This window comes from Saccopteryx bilineata, chromosome 2, assembly GCF_036850765.1.
Source record: "Saccopteryx bilineata isolate mSacBil1 chromosome 2, mSacBil1_pri_phased_curated, whole genome shotgun sequence".
Taxonomy (NCBI): Eukaryota; Metazoa; Chordata; class Mammalia; order Chiroptera; family Emballonuridae; genus Saccopteryx; species Saccopteryx bilineata.
In genome coordinates this window covers 344,621,188-344,643,754 of record NC_089491.1, presented here as the reverse complement: position 1 = coordinate 344,643,754, position 22,567 = coordinate 344,621,188, and the positions used below count along the sequence as shown (strand labels likewise).

General features: G+C 39.9%; 1 protein-coding gene across 3 annotated transcripts in view; it reads left to right on the top strand.

Annotated features, from left to right (window-relative positions):
* The window catches only part of TPK1 (thiamin pyrophosphokinase 1), a 163,539-nt gene that overhangs the window by 32,379 nt on the left and 108,593 nt on the right, over positions 1-22,567 (top strand). For all 3 annotated transcript variants that reach the window (XM_066262522.1, XM_066262521.1, XM_066262523.1), the window contains one exon: positions 4,212-4,283. In XM_066262522.1, the coding sequence (XP_066118619.1) occupies positions 4,212-4,283 (72 nt within the window). The remainder of the gene's footprint in view (positions 1-4,211; positions 4,284-22,567) is intronic.

Here is a 22,567-nt window from a genome sequence, read left to right as displayed (position 1 = left end):
AGTCCTGTGCTAGTGGGTTGTTTCCATTATTTTTCTATTAAAAACAAACCCTTGGCTATCTTGGCTTACAGACTATTTTGTGTATATTTACTCTATGGAAAAAAAAAAGAAAGAAAGCAGTAAACGAGAAACTTATAGTGCCCAAGATAAAAATGCCCACCAACCCTGAGTTTAGTAAGATTTCCTCCAGTGTGGCTTCTACTCTTGGTATGACGAAATCGTGTGTATGTGACCAGAATTCACAGTACAGTTATTTTTAATTTAAATCTATGTATTCTTCTTCTACTTCTTCCCCTTCCTCCACTTCTTCCTCCTCCTCTTCCTCTTCTTCTTCCCCTTCCTCTTCCTCCTCCTCTTCCTCCTCTTCTTCTTCCTCTTCCTCCTCCTCTTCCTCTTCTTCTTCCTCTTCCTCTTCTTCTTCCTCTTCTTCTTCTTCCTCTTCCTCCACCTCTTCCTCCTCCACTTCCTCCTCCTTTTCCTCTTCCTCCTCTTCTTCTCAGAAGTCTTGTGACCCTAAGGTGATGTGCTATGGAATCAGTGTCCATTTCAGAAGGCAGTTGAACGTGCTTAGTAAACTCTGAAATTCCAAATAGAGCCAGTTGTTTTCTCCTAACAAATTGTAGGTCTCAGAGAACATCAGTCTGTGCTCTGTGTCCCAGTTCAGCTTAATGTCAACTTATATTGATTATAAATATTGGTATGATTCTTGAATCAAAATTCTGTTCAAGGAATATTAAAACAGAATATCATACATTATTTTATATAAAAATGAATATTATACATTCATAGAGTCGTTACATGTGAAGCCCCAAACCTGCAAAACCCACGCAAAACACTCCTCCCTGTACCCAGCCATGCCTCACTGGGAGGTGTGCAGAAGGGAGAGTGTGCTGGCGTGATGAACCTCTCTGACCCTCCTGTGCTGGGCAGTGGGAGGGACCCTGAGCCTTTTCAGGTGGTCAGACGTGGCTAGAGCTTACAGGAGTAGCCTAAGGAGGAAAGGGAGGACCTTCTCTTTGTTTTAGAAGCACTTGCCAAACTGTGATGCATTCTGCCTTCAAAAAGCATTTTTAAACCAACTTCTCAAGTGTGAGCATTATTGTGGGCCAGGCTGTCAATGTGTCAAAACTGGAGTGATGGGCTATAATTTTTTAGTCCTTTATGATGAACCCTTAAGGTTATGACATTGCGTCTACAGTTTGCTAGGCAGGGATTGATTTTCTTGACTGACAGGAAACAGTTTATTGTGGCCCAGGTCCCCAGAGCTCAGACAGCTGACAGAGCAGCTTTGAACTCTGCCAGCAACTTGGGAGGTGTCAGTGGGTCGAAGTAAAGAACTTGGCTTCTTCATTTGGGTTTTAGTGAGGATGTGTTTATTGGGAACAATGAGATGGCTAACCTTTGCAAGGGTAAAGAAAATGTTTCTTGGTATATAGTCTTCTCCTTTTATGTCAAGAAAGACTCAAAACTTTGTCAGACTTAACCTCCACCCCCTGTGCTCTCTACTTCTTACACGATAAAGGCTTACTAGGTTGTGAAATACAAAAAATTCTTTTTTCTGAACTAACCTGCCTTTCTATCATATGTGGATGCCTGTGAAAATTTATTGGGGCAGTTTGTTCGCAGTGGCATAGTTTTATATCATATTAGGATTACCAAACTTGGACAGACCCATTTCTGTTGCATCATGGGAGGTAATGATCTTAGATGGAAATTGACTTAACCTTTCAGAATCTATTATGCTTCCAACCTCAGTGGTTGAATAATGATAACTAGTCCATGTTTTGGGGGCTCACTGTCGTTACATGGATTTCTTTCTTCTTAAATAGGTAGTTAATGTAGACAGCCATTTAGCTTAAAAAGGCTTAATCTGTTCTCACAGGAAATATTTCCAAACTAATCATATGGTTGGACTCCTATGGACCATCTCCTCTTTCTTTAAGATTTTTCTTTCATTCTGGGCATGTTAAGTTTGAGATGTCTGTTACATATTCAAGTGGAGCTGCTGAGTAAGCAATGAAACACAGTTCTGGAGTTTGCAGGGGAAAGCCTCAGGTTGGAGACATGAATATGGAAGCCATCATTATGCATGGTATTTGTGCCCATGAGTCTAGAGGGCAGTACTTGGTAGTCAATATAGACTGATAGAAAAAAGTCGCAGGAGAGACACCTAGAGCACTTCTGGATTAGAAGCTGGGGGTGCTCGACATTTATTCAAGTCTTTATTGAGGGCTTTCTGCTCAGATGAGAAGTGAAAATGGAAACTGAGAAGGAGTGGCCAGACAGATATGAAGAGAGCCAACAAAGAGTGGTTTCCAAGCAGTTGAAGGAAGACCATGATTCAAGAAGGAACAGTGCAGAAAGTGACGTGCTCTGTTTTGCTAGTGAGCTGTGTTGGCCAAGGTGACAATTGAGATATAGCCCTTGACTTCTACAATAGCAGGTCATCGATGACCCTGATAGTAGTTCAGGAAGTAGTGGGATGAAAACCTCATTGAAGTGGGTTTTCCTGAAGATTGAGACAGAGATAGTGTCTGAAGATGGTGTAGAGTAGAGTGACCATCTAATGCAGGGGTTGGGAACCTTTTTGGCTGAGAGAGCCATGACGCCACATATTATAAAATGTAATTTCATGAGAGCCATACAACGACCCGTGTACATTATACATTATCCAATAAAAATTTGGTGTTGTCCCGGAGGACAGCTGTGATTGGCTTCAGCCACCTGCAACCATGAACATGAGCGGTAGGAAATGAATGGATTGTAATAAATGAGAATGTTTTATATTTTTAACATTATTATTTGTATTAAAGATTTGTCTGCGAGCCAGATGCAGCCATCAAAAGAGCCACATCTGGCTCACGAGCCATAGGTTCCCGACCCCTGATCTAATGTATCATCTAGACCAGGACGTGTGGCCAGTGGGTGGGGTATCTTTAGGGTATATCAAATAATTACCCTTGGTGTGGGGGGACCAGAGAGATTTTGCAGAGAAATACCTGTTTGTGTCTGTGTTCACTTTCTCAGAAGCAATTTTTTATATGACTTACAAATTCTTAAGTCTATTGGTAATTCGATCATTTTAATAGACTTTGGTATGGAATATTTGTTCAGAGTTTTAAAGCGCTGCTTTGTCCACATACAATTAATTTCCACAGAGGAAAAATTGGCTTGACAGTTTTGATTTCCCAGAGCACACTAGAAAAAATATTCTCTTATATATAAAGGTTGTACAATATGAAAATAAAACTCTGTGCCCTACGGTTTACATTACTTAATTGAAATACTTTCAGGGATGAGAAATTCATAATAATGGTTTTTGGTCCTCTAACAAAATAGTTATTTTATATATAACAACTGGCATGTGTTTTGGCTATAATGATTTTATCTGAGTTCCATATATATATAATATATATATATATATTGAACAGAGATCATAAACTATTGATAACTTGCTAATGTACTTCAGTACTTTTTTTCTATTATAAGTTGTGCTTCATTTTAAAGTGTTTTCATTAAAGTACTGGTCTTTAATTCTTTTCTTTTAAAAAAATTTGATAACATTATTAGTTAAACCATTTATGTTTTATTAAAAAACAACATAATTTTTATGGTATGCTATACATATTTTTCCCACAAAACAATAATTAAAAGGGAAAAGGTAAAGTTGAACAGTATTTTCAAATAATATTGCTGTTTATGATAGCTTTCCACAGTTATTAGTTAATATTTTAAGGTACCACACCAGGTTCTCAACTTTGGTAACCTGCTGGGCTCTCTTATGGTGCTTTTAAAAAATTATGATGCGCAGGCTGAATTCAGGAACATGGATCAGAGTCTCTAGGGATGCAGCTCTGTGACTGACACACAGTGAGGTTGAGATCCTCCACTCCGTATACCTAAAGGTTATCATTTGTGATAACTGATATAAATCCAAAGTTCATATCTTTTAATAACCTTCCTGCCTGCCTGCCTCCCTCCCTTCTTCCCTTCCTTCCTCCCCCCACCCCTCACTTTTCCCTCCCTCTGCTAAATTCTTGTCAATGCTGGCTAGATTGTATTTGAAGGCTGTTAGGAGCCACCACTGGGAGGTACAAGTGATCAGTTCTGCCGTGTGGGTTGATGATCTGGACCTGTAAAATATGGTTCTGGACACAAATGCGGGAAACAGTAGACTCAGTTTACCTACTTATTATCTCTTTTTTCCATAGGAAACTTGAAATATTGCCTTGTGATTCTGAATCAGCCTTTGGACAAAAGTTTTCGTCATCTTTGGAGCAAAGGTAATCTTAATTACTGTGTATAGTTCTTAGCTTTCTACTCTATTTGGGATTGAGTAACATGACTATTAAATATCCCAGAACCAAAACATAATAGCAAAAAGTGATTTTCAAAATAAGGTGACTTAGTTATTGAATTTTCAGAAGAATCTATTATTGCTTGTCTGTTAACTTGTTAATATATGTGGTTTCCTCAGCATGGGACCCCCAAGTAGCATCACTCAGTGTATTTCAGAACTACTGAGTGGATGTTAATCCTGAGTCCTCAACAACTCTTAGTTCCAGTGCAAATATTTTTGGCACAGTGACAACAAAAGGCATCTCAAGTCTCCGTCTTCCCAGCTTCCAATAATGAGATATCTGCAGGGTGACCAGATTTGCAAAATTAAACAAGATCTGCCACCAGAATATTAGATACTCCAGGGATGCTGAAAAATAGAGTTAAAAACGGACTAGTTTTGCAGAATTAATACTTCTGTGAGGTTTCATGTAAGAAACTGGCTTTCTTAACTATTTGTTATTCTTTGACTTTTATATCATGAACTCCAGCCTAGGAAATAATATTAAATATCATTTGCTGTTCTGAACCTCTGCTCTCCCATGAAATCTTGAAGTTTCCTTTTGTTGTTGTTGTTTTCCAAAGGGTTACTTCTGCTCAGTTACCAGTGTAAGTTTTAGGGCAAATAATAGATAGGCAGAAGAACTTGATTCTCAATGTATTGATGTCTATTCTTTACCCTCTCTCATCACTGCAGAATATCTGAGCATTCTCAACACTAAGGTTATGTGTCTCAGAATGCAGATGTTTTGTTAACAAGCCTAATCAGTGGACAGAGGTTGTGCAGATCTTAGAGGGAATAAATCATCACAGATTTTGTATGACGAATTTTTCTTGTCCTATACGACTATGATGAAAACTCATGGTATTCTAAATGTGTCCATCTTTAAGTTAGCCAACTTAAAATTTCACATTGTATTTGTACGAACATGGCCCTCAAAGTTGGAAAAATTTTTAACCATTAACTAATCTTCCAGTGCACTTCCTGCTTGCTTGCTTGCTTGTAATTAGGTGGTTATTAGAGTGCTATAAAGATGTTAGGTCTTTTTGTCACCTTATCTCTAGTGCCTAGAATGTGACTGGCACTTAATTGCTTACTAATTAGAGTAAGTGAAAGAGTGAATTTAATATGTTCCTATTGCTAACATCAAAGAACTGTAGATACATTCATTTTTCTCTGAACTTCTATCAGGTTTTATTATATTTTTAGGAAAGTGTGAACAACTGTGTTTTGTCTCAAATGTTAGAGACAAAATAACCACTGATAGAATCTGTTAGGAACCTTGGAAAATAAAAACTACATCTTAAGAAGTCTCATATTTGAGGGGTGAAGGGTCCTGTTTTGCACAGGGTATGAGATGGTGTAGGTTTTTTAGCTGAAAGAAGTTCATTTCCTTAGTTTTCCTGAAGAGGTTTTGATTTGAAAAATTCCCATGCCTGGCAGACACCAACTAACCATTTGATTTGCATACAAAATGATCACTTGGTCAGTCTATATACACACATATGTGGAGAGAAGGGAAGGTAGCTAAGGTATCAAATGGATGGAATTGGTTAGAAAATTCGCATTTCCGAAAGAATGTTCCTGAAGTTCTCTCCCATGTACCTCTGAGATAATCTGCATTCGGGGTCCATTAAGCCCCACAAAAAGCAGATCTGTTAATAAACACCAAGGAAAGGGAATAGCGCTTTTGTGATTCTAGTATCAGAAGCTGTGGTTTTATGTTTCTGTCTCTCTTCTTCCAAGAAAAGGCACTTTTTCATTTTTTCCGAGAGAGGCCAGAAGAAAGTAGGATGCAGCTCAATGGATTGGGGTTTCCGCAGCGAGTGGAGGTATTTCCTGAAAGAGCAGGCTGTGGAGACGCAGTCGCGGAAGGTGACATAGTCTGCCTTCATTTCCTCCCATGCTGGAGAGCCCGTCAGACCTGTAGGAATCTGGAAACTGGTTTTTATCCTGGCTCCGCTTTCAAGTTTAGGCTCCATGTACTGCTTTGTGGTAGAGAAGCATTTGTGTGTCTGTTCCGTTTTTGTCCCACATGCTGTAGTGGCTTCTCCCTTAGAATACACCGTTTCAGGATTTCATCTGAGTGTTTACTCAAGGTTGTGCTAGTTAATTGACTACACGTGAGTTAAAGAAGATCTCCCTGGTCACTCCTTGTGTACAATTACAGATGGAAAACACCACTGGAACATTTGTGGCAGTGCTGGTCTTTGGAGGAAGCTGAACCTCCCTGAGCTGTGAGGTTTAGGTCATAGCTGCTTGGGGTCTTTGGAAAAAAGACACCCCTGGGAGACACAAGATACAGTGTGATGTCTGTGCCTGCTCCTTCTTTCTACACCTAGGGTTTCCTGGTGATGTTTGGGACAAGCTGAATGGGGCACGCAGGGAGAATCGGAGGGTAAACCAGTCGTTGAAGCTGGTAGGAGGAGGAACTCGGGGGGGGGGGGATACCCTGTTTTTAAACATATCCAGTAGAACACACTCAGTGTGAATTGTTTGACACATCTGAGGGCAGCATCTCCATAGAAGTGAGACAGTGAGACCATCTAAGGAGGCTTCTTTGCTGTGTAGTTATGTTGAGTTTAGTCTTTAAGGATTTGCTGATTAGGACTACCTGGATAGAGTATCCTGTATACTTTTGTCATTTCAATGAATCCCTGCAAAGACCCAGCAGGAACATTAGCTTGGAAAATTCTAGGTTTTAGGATACTGAAATTTCATTTAGGACGATCTGGGAGGCATCTGCTCTAGTGATGAGCAGCTCAGTCATTAGACTTAAGACGCCAATAATAGTTAGGCTTATCGCAGTTTACTGAACTACCAAATCGACACTACTTTTGTCATTTTCTGTGCTTCGGGTTTCACAGAACTTATGCTTTAAGCACATTTAAGAGAACATTGAGCCAAAGATCTGATGAGCAATTTGCATACTTGGTTCAAGTCCATTAAGCAAGAATAGTCACATAGGAGCTGCAGTCCCTGTAAATAAGGCTGGGAGAAAAGAGCTACACCAGCCACACAGAAACACTCAGGGACGGTAAAGAGATTACTTCAATACTGGAGACATTTAATTTATTAGTGGTGCCGAACGAAATATGTGTTGTTTGATATGAGGCCAGAGACACATTCTGCTGCTCCCATCCCCAAGATGGTGGTGCATTTCTACCAAATTAGATCTTTTCTCATTCTGGGCATTATTATACATTTATTTCCAGGTAATAAGGACTCCCATGTTACTTTCTTTCTCAGGGTTCTCTCCTGTGCCTTTCTGTTTTATTAATCTCAATATTACAGGGCATTCACGGAATTGCTCCAAAATTTCAAGTATTTTATATTTGAAATGCACTTATAAATCTTATGCTGTGCTTCCTAATTCCATGGCACTTTTTATGAGATGTTGCACGTGAAACTCTAAAAGAGAAGAGTCAGTTTTAAATATCAAGTTTCACAGGATTACATCACCTAATGTGTTTACTGAGATGCAAAAAAAATTTCCATTTTATTTTGTTATTTAATCTATGATTTTTGAGCCCTATCTGTGTTGAGTGGTGTGCAGGGTTTGGGTCCCAGTGAGGTAGATGTGGGTCTTGTTCTCAAAGCATTTTACAGCCCAGTGTCCGGTGTGCAGTCCCACTGTCTGCACGCGTCACTATACTCCCTGCAAGTAAAAGTCTGGTATTGTTATGGACTGAATTGTTTTCACCCCCCATCATATGTTGAAGCCCAAAGCCCCAAGTGACAGTATTTGGAGATGGCACCGTTAGAGAGGTGATTATGGTGTCATAGGGTGGGGGTCCTAATGCAATAGGTTGTAAGAAGAGATGCCAGGGATGGCACCCCCTGAGGAATGGCCCTGTGAGGATACAGCGGTCTGTAAGCCAAAGGGAGAGGCTAAGGAGGGTATCCCCTTCTGACACCTTTATCTTGAACTTGTAGACTCCTGAACTCACTTATTTTTGAAAATTGACCCAACTGTATTTTCACCTGCTTCATATTCAGTCTGAATCAAAATGAAAGGAAATGTATCCTGTTGAATGGATAGTGTCACTTCAATAAATTTTAGTAGCATTTCATGTACAAGTAAACATTACTAACAGTTGGTTGAAATCCTGCTCTTTCATTGGTAGCATTTAATGAATGCTACCAATCTAGTTCTGTAACTTTTTTTTTTTTTTTGCATTTTTCTGAAGCTGGAAACAGGGAGAGATAGTCAGACAGACTCCCGCATGCACCCGACCGGGATCCACCTGGCACGCCCACCATGGGGCGAAGCTCTGCCCACCAGGGGGCGATGCTCTGCCCATCCTGGGCGTCGCCATATTGCGACCAGAGCCACTCTAGCGCCTGAGGCAGAGGCCACAGAGCCATCCCCAGCGCCCGGGCCATCTTTGCTCCAGTGGAGCCTTGGCTGCGGGAGGGGAAGAGAGAGACAGAGAGGAAAGCGCGGCGGAGGGGTGGAGAAGCAAATTGGCGCTTCTCCTGTGTGCCCTGGCCAGGAATCGAACCCGAGTCCTCCACACACTAGACCGACGCTCTACCGCTGAGCCAACCGGCCAGGGCCGTGCAACTTCTTTTAAAGCAAACCAATAATAAATACGTCAGCAAAATAAGTGAGGAATAGCTACAGCGATAAATAGCAAGTTATTTACAATTATGCAATTAAAAATTGTAACGTTGAATGAACTTTAAAATATCTGTGGAAGAGTGTTTATCACTGAACTTGTTATTACCAGTGCTCCTGCTATGTTAAGACAGTCATTAGCCCACATCTAATTGATGTTTGGCTCATTGAACTGGGAGGTTTTATCACCCTTGACTGACTAGTTGGATACCATTGTTATCTTTATTTCATTTGACCTCTCGAAAGAGCACATTTTCTGCTCTGGTACCATAAATAAAAGAGAGAAGAAACATTTCTCCAAAACAAGTTAATCCATGTTTACCTCTTAACTCTCGTCTTCTTACAACATTGGTAATCAGATGTGCTTTTATTTGTTATTAACTTGTGAAATTGGTTGTATTTCTGACTGGTTTCTCCAAATTTGTGTGATTCTTGCCCATTTTTATTTACTCCCTTTGTTATTTGGAACCTTAAATGATATTATAGATGATAGAGGAACTTTCAAGTTTTGAAGTAGCTGTTGGGAACTTTGTCAAATAAACTAATAAATAATTATGTTAATACTGAAGAAAATTAAAGAATTGGAAAATCTATCTTGACCCATCAGTATCTAGAAAATAAGTCTGTAGGTAACCAATATTGTGAAGGGAAAACACAAATATATATTTTTCAATATGCCTAAACAACAAAAACTAAATTCCCACATCTGGATGATGTAGAGAGCATCTTCCAATTTCAGAAATTCCTTTAGTTCTTATTTTATTCTCTCAGGGAAACGACATCTTTCCTGAACAGATTTTATAAGGATGAATGAACCAATGTTCCTTAGAGCTTTGGGTGATAAAAATTATATAGTATCAAATAATGTGAGAGAAATTTTCAGGAGATTTAGATCCATTAGCACTGTAAGGATAGCGATCATGGGGAGTAATCAGGACTTGATTCCTCAGGACTTGAGTGGTCACTCTAATGTCAGGAATGGAGGCTGTATTTTAGTATTTCTTCATGTTTACTAGTGTGCTTTCAACTTTTTACTACCTACAGTCTGTGCCTAAACCAGTGCTTTTCAACTGTGTATTACCTCCTTCCCTGCAACTCGCCAGTTCTGTTTTATAATGTTGCTTGGAGAACAGCAATTGGTCATTTTAATTAAACAGTATGGAAGTTTTGCATGGGGGGAGGGGCGGTTTGCATCACACAGAATTGTTTTAGTTGTTAACTTTCCATATCGGATTACGATTTGTTTTCACATTGCTGACACCAGCTCTGTTATTTTTGGCCCGAAGTATATTCACCACTGGATGTTTCTATGTATATCTGTTACTCAGCAAATTTGAAACTACCTCATCGTTCTCTTAAAATGGAGATTTCTGTGGACTAACCTTTCTTTGCTGTTCACTAAGATGCATTATTTGAAGCCATTCTCCATCCCCCCTTCCCTTTGTTTTCAGTCTTAGATCTTTTTACCAGGGTTGTCAGTTTTTTCTTGACTGGTGCTTATCCATTCTTTTCTCTTACCAAAACTAATCTCTTCTAGATACTGATCCTGTCCTAGTCAGTGTCGGCTGATCTCAGAATAATGTGCCTCCCTCTGGTGGCTTCCTCTTTCTATCTTTCCTGTTCATCTCTGGAATTCATTCCATAGGTTCTTACTCTCCCTACTCAGAAGCTTTGAAGGTGTCACCATTGCCTACAGGACCAACCTCTGATTCCCTAGGCTTTTAGGTTCAACATTTCTGTACCATCCTTACTCTAATGTGTGTTGCCTTTACAAGTAGACTCTTACCTTTTATGGGGGTAAGGTTTTTGGCTATTGTCTGGTACGTCAGTGCTGAATACAGCACCGTGCATGCTGTGGGCCATCAGAGACTGTTGGAGAGAACCTGCCTGGAATGCAGAGAGAACTCTTACAACCCAGTAAGATGATAAATGACCCAGTAAACAAAGGTGCAAAGGATCTGAATGGACAGATTTCCAACAAAGATATAGAGACAGCCAATATGCACGTGAAAAGGTAGATGCACTGTATTATTGGTCATCAGGGAAATGCAAGTCAGTGAGAGTCCACTTCCCACCCACTGGGGTGATTGGCATCAGAAGGTTTGATCTGTGCTGGGAAGGGTGTGGAGAGGTCATAACTCAAATACACTGCTGGTAAGAGTGTAAGATAATGAAGTCCCTTCCAGAGGTATTCTGTCAGCTCATTAAATATGGAGTTACCATTTGACCCAAAAATTTCTCCCCTAGGTGTATTCCCCAGAGAAATGAAAACATGTCAACACACACAGAACTTGCACATGAATGTTGATTAGCACCATTATTTTTAATAGCCAAAAAGTGGAGACAGTCGTAATGTCCATTAACTATTGAATGCATAACCAATTGAGTGGTATGTCCATAAAATGGAAAATTGTCCATAAAAAGATATAAAATACTGATACGTGCTACAACATGGATGAACCTTAAAAACATTAAGCTACATGAAAGAATCCAGGCACAAAAGACCTCATAGGGTTCCTTTCATACGGAACGTCCAGAACTGGTAAGTCTACAGAAATTAAATACATTTGTGGATGCCCAGGGCTGAGGGGTAGGCAGTTAGGGAGAGGTCCAAAGATGTATGGGATTTCTTTCTGGAGTGATAAAAATATTTTAAAATTTACTGTGATGATGGTTGTACAACTCTCTGAATATTCTAAAACCATTGAATTCTTTAATGTAGCCTGTGGACAACACCAGGCAGGGACTTGCTCTGTTGTCAAACTGTTAGTTATACTGAAATGGAAGGATAAAGCAAACAGCCCTTCCCAATCCATCCATCAAGTTTGAATAATAAAATGCCGTTACTAAATCATCATTATGCTGAACCACATGGGACAGATCCATAAAACACAACATGGAAAGGATAAAACTGCACATATCACCCCCCCAACTGGTTAAGGATGACCATTAAACTCGACTTTACCCTGACAATTGGGATTTAAATGGCAACCTACACGCATGAAAATAAATGGTCTATTCTGCCTCTTCTTTCTCTCCCTGCTTTCTTTCTTTATGTTGGTCGTAACTCGGCATCCAATAAAGGGTGGTGGTGAATATTGCGTGAAGGCAGCAAAGTCAACTTTAACCAATAAATGAAGGTCTTATCAGTGAATAGCAAACTGTAGGTTACTGAGAAAATAACACATAAATCCACAGCAGGACGTCAGATATGAATCCGGGTGTCCTGACTGCTGAATACACCTAATATATATTTTTACATAGATGATTGAATGGGCAAATCAATATGTGCAATTTCATTTGAAATGTCATTAACCAGAAGTCTAATTCACTATGTTTAATGTTAATGTCTATCAAGGAGGAGGAGAGATATTGAGTAATTCAGAGGCAAAGGCTGAGCAAGGTGATTTTTATTTAGAACTAAGCCCAAAATCAAAACAAACTTAGTTTAAAAAAACAGCACACAGAAAAATTAAACATAAATTATACTATAGTTTACATTAAGTTATTATATATTATACTACAAATAGGTTCCCAAATCATTTTGTATTCTGGATCACTCATTTCCTTAGAAAATTATTTTCACTGAATATTTTATTTCTAAAATGTCCCCCCCAAAATAAACTTATATTTAAATATTTTTTATAATGTGGATGAACATTATACAAAACCTCAAAAATTATGAAAACAATTGGAAGATTTTGCCTAAATAAGAAGGGGCTCTGCTGTGTGGCATTATTGTCTATGGGAACAAACTGTGTCACTTTTCAAATTAGGGTCCTTCCTTACATGCAAATCAATCACATGTGTATACAATGACAATGACCATGTGAAAATCAAAATTTAAAACACAGTGTCACTAAAATCACTTCAAATAAATCAAAATACTTAGGTACAAGCCCAGAAATACATGTCAAAGATCTGTGTAGTAAAATTAAGATCTATGACTCCAGAATGTTGGAGTTGGGGCCACCAGGTAATCGGGATACGTGTGAGATCTGAGACCACAGGCCCAAACTGTGTGGATATGTCCAGAAGTGAGGACAGAGTGTCAAGTCTGCTGTAAATTAAACCTAAGGAAAGCAAACATCCCAATCAAAAACATTAAGAGTTATCAGAATAATGAAGATCAGACGATGCTAAATTATATCTTAATGTCTATTGTTTCTTGTAACTGCTTACTGAGATATAATTCTCATCCCATAAAATTAACACACTCTAGGCTAAGCTGTGATGTTTGCTAGATTAAGTATATTAAATGCGTTTTTGAGTTAGGATATTTGAAATTTGCAGTGGGTTTATCTAGACATAGCCCCAGTGTAAGGTGAGGAGCATCTGTGTACATAATTATTTCAAAAGGAGATAGAGGTTGAAAAGGAGTTAAATGGCAGTGAGAGTTTTTATACCAAAACCTATCAGACACTGAGGGACTAGCGTAACATCCCTACCACAGGTCCAAGGGCTGTGTGTGCATGTGTATGCTTCCTAGTTGTCTACAGTGGGGAGCCTGTATTTTCTTATTTCATAAATAGAAACGATCAAAGCTACCTTATGGGACTACTGTGAGGATAAAATGTGATCATATCTGAACCTGGAAGGTAGTAATTACTTGATAAATAGAAGTTATTATCAGAATTGTTATCTGGAAGAACAGCGTGCAGTTCCCACCATTGCAGCATCTTTGAGCTTCATGAATGGAGTGCGTCAGTGGTCCCAGAAAGGATGCTTTACCATGGCGGGTCCTCTTTGTCTGCATAAGGACTCTGAGTAGACTGTTTCTGTAACCAGATGCAGTATTCCACTGGCTCTTTCTTAAGGATAACACCAAAAGAAAAACAAATAAAAAATAAAAGGCAACCCACCTGTCTGACCCCAATATTTTTATCAAGATTGCAAATGCAATTTAAGATTTTAGACAAAGTATAAAAAGAAAAAGAGGAAAAGGAAGGGCATCAAGTTTTTGTTTATTTTTTTCTGTACCTTTACTGAATTTGTTTATTAGTTGTGACAGTTTCACAATGATATGGGGCCCACGGTATAAACTTGACATGCACCTGTTGTTTAAAACGCTTGACTCTGATGTATGATACACCTGGACGGTTTTGACTAACCGTCTAGTTTTTCACACTACACGGTCCTTTGTCCTTTTCAGTGAAGTTCCTTCTGCGTCCATCAGCTTCTTGTTTAGATTTAATTTCTTTGATGGATTTTGTGGGCTCATAATTCATCTTCTGTGATTTGGCCCTGTCTTTCGAGAGCTCTTATATCCCTTTGAATGTGTTTACTTTTTCATTAAGTTCTTGGAATTGCAGTGATATTTCTAGTCTGATTATCATGTGCCTGGTGGCAGCATTTCACTGCTGGCTTTTTCTCAGGGTTTCCCTTTTTACTTCTTGTCTTTCTTCTTCCACCCTTGTTTTCTCTCTCCTTTAAGCTTTGGTCTATTCGAGATCCTGTGCTCTTTCCTTTTTATTGATCTTCGAATCAATTGACTCCCCCCAGACCACTGAGTTGACATAGGCTGATGTGGGGGCTGGGACAGCAGGGGAGCAGGGACTCCTCCGTTCACAGACGTGCTGTAGACACTGGGTTGTGAACTGAGAGTGTTCAGTGCCTTTCACGGCTGCCACGGTGGTGGGCAACAGAGGCTGTTCACGATTCAGTCCCGCCCCCTGTCCTCTACCTCGTGTCTGCGGCACTGACTACCTCCTGTTTCCTGCACTGACTTTGTACCTGAATCTTGAGCCCAAGGACCCCTCGGCGTCTACCCCTGCTGCGGTACCCCCTTCGGCAGCACTTTGGGGTGTATTGTGGTTGGGTGAGAGGGTTCCCCTAGTTTTCTCTAAGATATAATTTCTATTTCATTCTCTGAGGTGTAATTTCTATTTTGTTTTTTCATTCTGTTGTTTTGGGATGGAGAAAGAACAGAGACTTCTCCACACTGATGACTTAAAGCACTCATCTTTTCAAATTTTCTTCTTTAAACTTTTTGGTAATTTATTCCAGCTAACCAAAGCCTTCTGCAGAGTAATATTTAGGATGTGGCTTCTTGGCTTCTTGCATTGCTCGTGTTACCTGAGGACTGGACCATTCTGTCTCTGGTCCCGGGTGGTTTAGCCAGGAACAAGTGGGCCATCGCCACACTGTGAGGACAGCTTGTTTGGAGGGCACACCGTGGCAATGTGCTTATTAAAAATATTGTACAGATCAATATTTCTGTCTCAGTTCATTTCTTTGGGCTATATTGTCCTTCTTTGTGCATTTATGAGGTTGTATATCTTATGAATTTTTAAAACAAGCTTGAATACATCTTTTTAAAAAGAATGGAAGCATCTTTTATTATTTCTGCCTTCCCATCCTGGGGCACTGGCTTCTTTTTATTACTGAATTCTACTTACTGTTGCTTTTTATGTTCCAGGGATCATAGTGGTAGGGAGGGAAATAGTTCCCTACTTCAGCAGGAAAGGAGATAGTTATTTTAGTTTCTATCATCAGATATCAAAAAAGTTATTTTCAGATGCACTGCAGCCAAAAAAAAGAAAAAAGAAAGAAAAACAACAACAAAACACCCACTACCTGCCAGTCAGTGGAAATGACTAACAGCATGTGTCCGCCATGCAGAACTTATAATTGTTTCACATTTACAAGCGCAACAATGAAACACATTTTGCATAATGAAATATTTATTTTTACCCATCATGCTTGCAAGCTGTGCCCCATTCATCATGTTTGCAAATAGCAGCAACATTTGTGTAACCTGAGACAAATGTAATTTCCAGCTGTTGAAATTAATTTTTTGGGTCCCGTTTTTAAAGATGATCATCTAAAAACAAATCTCACTATTTTTCTTTGTGCTGTTTTTACATTTTCATTGTTTTTATTATTATTGTTATTATTTTCACACAGATAAAAGTGTTTTCTGTGATGCTCCGTGTAAGGGAAAGGACTAGAGCTCAGAAGAGGCATCCTGGTCTTGCCTTTGTGTAACCTACTGTCCATCACAAAGCTGATTAACATTCATTTTGCATCTCTTATAATTAAAAAAGGAAAGTTGCCTATAGGCTCTAGAATAGAGAAAAGCTAGCTATAATATTATGTATTTTTAAAAAACTGCTATAATATGAAAATCCTATGGTGCTCATGCAGATTTGAGTCAAGACTTGTGCAGAAGCCCCGAGGTTATGAAATACCTTCAGCTTTTTCCTTAGGGATGTAACAGGTTCCTGTGTATAATGGATGAGAGGGGCTGTGTTCTGGGTACCGTTTTCCTTTATCGTGGGTGTTACTCAGCTGCTTGTTTGTCAGATTTGGCAGTTCTCAAGGTATGGAAGACTCGCAGGTAAAGTAACAGGGAATAGGAGGTAGATAATAGGTTGTTTCTTTTTTGTGTGTTCAATGTTTTATTTCAGTTGTCTAAAGTTGCTCAAAGAAGGAATAACACACACACACACACAAAGATGATTATTGTCGTATTTTTAAATCAAAAGTCTGGTCTTGCCCAGGCTTCCCCAGAGCCGTGTGACCGTCTAGCCCAGGTCCCCTAACAGTGGTTTCTGCTCTCCTCTGGGCATCTGCCCGGCATGATTCCATTCTTTGCTTTTTATTTTTCCCACTTAACACACTCATACTTTTAAAATAATATTAAAGCACTATTTTTATATTTGTGGTCTTGGTTCCCATGGCTTTCCGAGGGGCTCTGTCCTTTCTGCACGCTCCTGTGGGCTTTGTGATCAGTCCCCTCAGGTGACACCTCCCTCTGTCGTTACACTTGTCTCACACCTTCTTGACCAGCGCTGGTTAAAATAAACGCAGTGTGCGCCACAGGTATGCATCTAAGTCTTCTTGTAGCCACATTAAAAAAGCAAAAAGAAGCAGGAGAAATTGTCATACTGTCTTATGTAACCTGCTATATTCAGAATATTATCACTTCAACATATAACCAATGTAAAATTGATAATGATTAATTTGATATCCTTTTGTACTGTCAAAAACCCAGTGTTTATTTTACACTTACTGCACATTTCATTGAGACTACAGTAGTCACATTTCAGACACTCAGTACCAGGAGTGCCCAGTGGTCACCACGCTTTCTAGTATGCCATACTGTGCAGATCTAGACTGTGGCCCCCTTGAGAGCTGGAATGGTGCCTGGTTTTTGCTGTATTTGTGGTGACAGTTGGTGCTCATTCAGTGTTGCCTACAGACAAGTGAACGAGGAGTGGTTATTACGCAGATTGGTGGCAGTCACTGTGAATATCTGTGCCTACCGTTAGGGAGGCACACTGACTGACACAAAGAGCAGGGGCGCAGCTCTGAAGAGGTGAGTTCGCAAGCATTTACTGCAGGAGACAGACAGGAGCAGAAACGAAGGGGTGGTCAGCCTCCATCCCGGGGGTAGTCCTCACTGGTGTCCCTGAGTCACAGCACTTGACGGTCAGTACCTTTCATTTTTACTAAGCTGCTTCCAGCCCAACAATGGTGTCAGATTTATAATCAAGCCCCCTGTATACCTATTTAATATAAAGAGAGCCCAGCGTGTCTGCTTTAGTTTGTTACTTAAAAAATACAGTTGTGTGCATCAGTACAGTCAATTCAGTTTTTATGTCGCAAAAGTAATAGTGGGCATATTCTGTGATCCAGTGATTTTCCACTTAGGGGTGGGCCACTGAGAGATGTTTTCTGTGTGTACAAGGAGGCATGTGAATGATCGCTGCAGAATTTTTTAAAACAGGAAATATATATAAACCACCTAAATGTCTACTCAGAGAAGATGAGATAAATATTTTTGACATATTCATTAACTCTGAGCAGCAATTAAATGCATCTAGTGAACTAGATTTGTACTTTCCCTCAAAAACATAATGTCGAACAATAAGAGCTGCAAACCCTGGGTGAGCCACACCTTCCTGGGCTCTCCAACAGCCTCCCGAGTTCATGCCTCCCACTCCTATCTCTCTCACCTGTTCTAGCATACAAGGAAGCAGGGCCGTGACACGGAAGTTAGAACGGGACACTCAGACGCAGACCCCTTAACGACCACCCTTTGTGCTGAACTCCATACGTCCCACGTCGCCTCCGACTGGTCTCCTCTCAGCCTAATCTCTCGCCGCCGTTCCCGTATCTGACCAAACTCCAAGGCAACTGCCTCCTTTTAATTACTGCTGAAAATGAGATTTTTCATTCCTTAATAAATTATGTTTTAACAACTAAGATTAATTTATCTCTAAGAATGCCCTGAGATAACTTGCCGGCTCAGAAATGGGGTTAATAAGGCATTTGTTCACCTCCTCAAGGCACTGGGCTCTCTAATCGTGCTTTTATCCACAGGTTGGTAACTCTTGACCCAGAGAAGATGCACTGTAAAATTTTGAATTCTTGCTTTTGGCCTGAATCCAATCACTGGGGAACATTTTCCCCCACTTTCTGTTGCATGAGGTTTTAGAACTGTTTTTATATATTTCTGCATCGCTGATTCCAAATCTGAAATCCGTTTTTTGGTGCGTGCTCTAGTTTTTATGCAATTTTAATTTCTTTTTGTTACAGTTAATGGCATGCATTGGTTTTTAAATTGGAGTTAAAGGGCAACGACTCTTGGATTGAATTGCCACAAGGCAATTAATGTTTTACAAACATCACTTTTACATAATTGTAGTTGTTTTTAAATGTAAAAAATTATTATCTGATAAAGAGCACCCTCTTATTTTGTTTTAAGATTGAATCATGGCTTCTTCGAGTAGGCATAAATGTAAGAATAGTCCTGGCACCTTCTGTAATATATGTGGCTGTTACACACTTCAATGTCAAAGGTGCAATATTTCATCATTTGTGACACGTGCATATATTGCCTATTTTCAAGTTCCCTTGGCGATCAAGACAAGAATTGGGCTCCTCATATTGTGTGTCATAATTGTGAGGAAATGCTTTGTGACTGGACAAAAGGAAAACGCAAAGGAATGCCTTTTGGTATTCCCATGGTTTGGTGTGAACCTAAGGACCACAGCAGTGACTGTTTTTTTCTGTCTGATCCATACAAAGGGCATCAGCATGAAAAAACGGCATATGATCGCATATCCTAATATTCCTTTAGCAATACGACCTATCCCCCACTCTGAGACACTCCCAGTCCCAGTTTTCAATGGTTTTATTTCTTCTAAGGACAAAGAAAATGAACATGATGATCAAGTGTATTTTGATAAGATGCATGAGGAAATAGTTGTAGAATCTGAGGGATCTTCTTCTGATGCCAAACAGTCATTAACCCCTCAGCAGTTTAGCCAACCCGAATTGAATGACTTAGTAAGAATGACATAAAAATTGTCCTCGACTTTCTGAAGTATGAGGAGCATAACTGGATCATTTGTGTGGATCTTAAAATGGTAAATTTCCTGATAGGACAACAGAGAGGTTTCACGAAGTATCCTTGCTTTCTGTGTTTGTGGGACAGCCAAGCTCGGGAGAAACACTGGACACAGAAGGAGTGGCCGAAACGTGAAGCTCTGGAAGTAGGGATGCAGAATATTGTGAATGAACCTGTAGTTAATTGAGACAAGATAATTTTCCCCCCACTTCACATCAAACTTGGCTAAATGAAGCAGTTTGTTCAGGCTTTGAATAGAGAAAGTGAATGCTTTCAACATACTATTTCTGCTTTTCCTGTCTTGTCTTTCGAGAAAATAAAAGCAGGTGTATTCGATGGACCTCAAATTCGAACCCTCATACGTGACGAAGAATTTGCCAGGAAGATGAATAAGGAGGAGAAAGCAGCATGGCAGTCTTTTGTGGCAGTTACAAAGAACTTCCTTGGCAACAAAAAAGCAGAAAACTATCATATAAACTTCTGGTTCAAAAGATGCTATTGGCTTTCCACGACATTGGATGTAACATGAGCGTTAAGATTCACTTCCTGAACAGTCACCTTGATAAGTATCCCAAAAATCTTGGAGCTGTTAGTGATAAGCAGACTACTGCTGGAACATTAAATGAGATTGTCCTCAACAAGTACACAAACACAAGAGCTATAAAAGCAAATTTTTGCCTGAATAGAATTTAAATAAGTTTTGCACAAATTTTATGATTAAAATAAATGTTTTAATATGTTCTGTTTTGAAATTGTAGACAAATTCTATGCAATCATATCTTTTAGTGTATTAGTGTATTTACTGCGTTATATAAATTATATTTTCACAAAGATGATGCCCAAGAAGACATTCTACTTCATTATGTTAAACTAAATGTTGAAAATTTTACAATAGGATGAAAACCTAAATCTTGAATTGCAAAAAACTGTAGCTTACAGAGAAAAACTAACGTCAGATTTGAGATCAGCACACTCAAATTAGGTAAGAACAGGTGTTTTTGTGAATGCAACAAAAATTTTGTTCCCCAGTGTTATTCCTCTTCTTTCAATCTTTCTTCTAGAAATATTTTCCCTAATCATTTTTTTAATTGAGAGGAGGGGAGGCAGAGACAGACTCTCGCTAGTGCCCCAACCAGGAACCACCCGGCAAGCCCTCTATGGGGCGATGCTCTGCCCATCTGGGACCACTGCTCTTCTGCTCAGCAACCAAGCTATTTTAGTGCCTGAGGCAGAGGCCATGGTGCCATCCTCAGCTCCTGGAGCCAACTTGCTCGGATTGAGCCATGGCTGTGGGACAGAGAGAGAGAAGTGATGGGGGAGAGGTAGAGAAGCAGATGGGCACTTATCTTGTGTGCCCTGACTGGGAATTGAATCCAGGACATCCACATGCTGGGCTGATGCTCTACCACTGAGCCAACTGGCCAAGACCTATCTCTTAATTCTTTTCCCCTAAGGAGGAAGAAGAATTAGCTTATGATTGTTTGTGCTCCGTTAAAAAAAAGAGCATAGTTAAGTTCTAAGATCATAATGGGAAATTCTTATATTAGTCAGCAGTAAAAATATGTGATTATTTTGCAGTTTCTAGTTGTTTTATATTAAGATTGACCGGCTGAGACTAAGCTATCATTACTGTTTACATTGAGTGATTAGTGTTTAAGAGAATAGATGTGTTTACCAGAAGTGCTCACTTAGTAAATTGTTTTAAAATGTTTTTTATAAAGATGTCAAAGATACTCAGAGAGGTACAGGTATGATCAGGTCAGGTATTTTCCTGTCTCTGCAAAATAAGATAAATGTATCACTTTTTCTGTAACAAACAACCTAATTTTGCCGCATTTTTACTTTTCAATATGTAACAATAAATCCCTCATTTGAGATGTGCCCTGCATGTAAGTTCTGAGATTTCATGGACCTCTGATGCGCAAAATGAAAGGAGAGGGGAAGAAATTCTGGTGCCAAAGGAACAGGCAAATCTGCTCCAAATCTCCAGGTCCTTCTATTGTGTTGTAATTTGCATCAACAAAGTGATTAAAAACAAACAAACAAACAAACAGCTTTTACTTTTGCCAAGCGGGGCAGCTACCACCGTTGCTGTTTTCTTCTGTTCCAGCTCTCGGTAATTCCAGGCACCCCTTCGTGGGTGCTCATTCAGAGGGCACTGCCACATCTCAGTGTTTGCTTCTTGTCACTTCCCCAGTGCTTGTATAGGATGCAGCACACTGAGCCAGTAGAAGTTGTCTCTTTCCATGCTCACTGTCTAAAGTGATCTCTGAGGGATGGCCATTTCTCATCTGACCTGGGAGATGATGGGGGACCACCCAGCAGATCCCAAAGGCAGTCACAAGGACCTGACCTTGGCTCTTGCGACCAGTGGCAGTAATTGAGTAATATGGTCTCAGATGAATAGGAGACACGGGAGGGTGTGGGGTCGTGCTCGGAGGTTAACCAAAATATTATAGACATCCAACAGGTATACTGATTGTGAAGTCTTACTGATGATTAAAAGATGTAAAACCGAGGAGAATGTGGTCGCTTTGTGTCTGGGATACATATGAAGGCAGTTTAGCGAGAATGTAAGTTGGTTGGTTAACTCACCTGACTTTGGTAGCTAGGTAGACGAGTCCTGCTTTTAAACTGGAAGTTCAGAGAATAGCAGTGAGCTGGTTTACCTTACAGACTGTTGAGGTGTACGGTCCTCCAGTTAGGGCACTGGTTCTTGACTGGGAGTGATTTTGCCCAGGAGGGAACACTTGGCATTGTCTGTAGATATTTTTGGTCATTGCAACTCAGGGGTGCTATAGGCACCTAGTCAGTAAGGCCAAGGATGCTGCAACGCATCCTACAGTGTACTGGGCAACCCACACAACAAAGGCCCGAATTGTGAATAGTGTCAAGGCTGAGCAAGCCGGTATTATAGCAGAACCAGCTCAGGCTGGTTACACATTTTCTTATCCCCCCATAGACTGAGAGTGCATATTTGACACCTGGCCCCTAAAGTGTGGCCAACCTTCAATAAAAACGTAATGATTGAGAATGCCCTGGGCTTCAATCATTCCTAACAACTCACATTTGGACAAGTACGCATGATCCAACTTCACATATGTTTGTTTTTCTGTGCAGCTTGCACAATACGAGCTTTACTCATCTTTTAGAAAAATTCTCTTTTGTCACATTAGGATAAACAGACAGCTTGATGATTGACTGTTTTCAAGATTTGTTAGTAATGAGGTATTTGGTGTCCGTCAGTGTT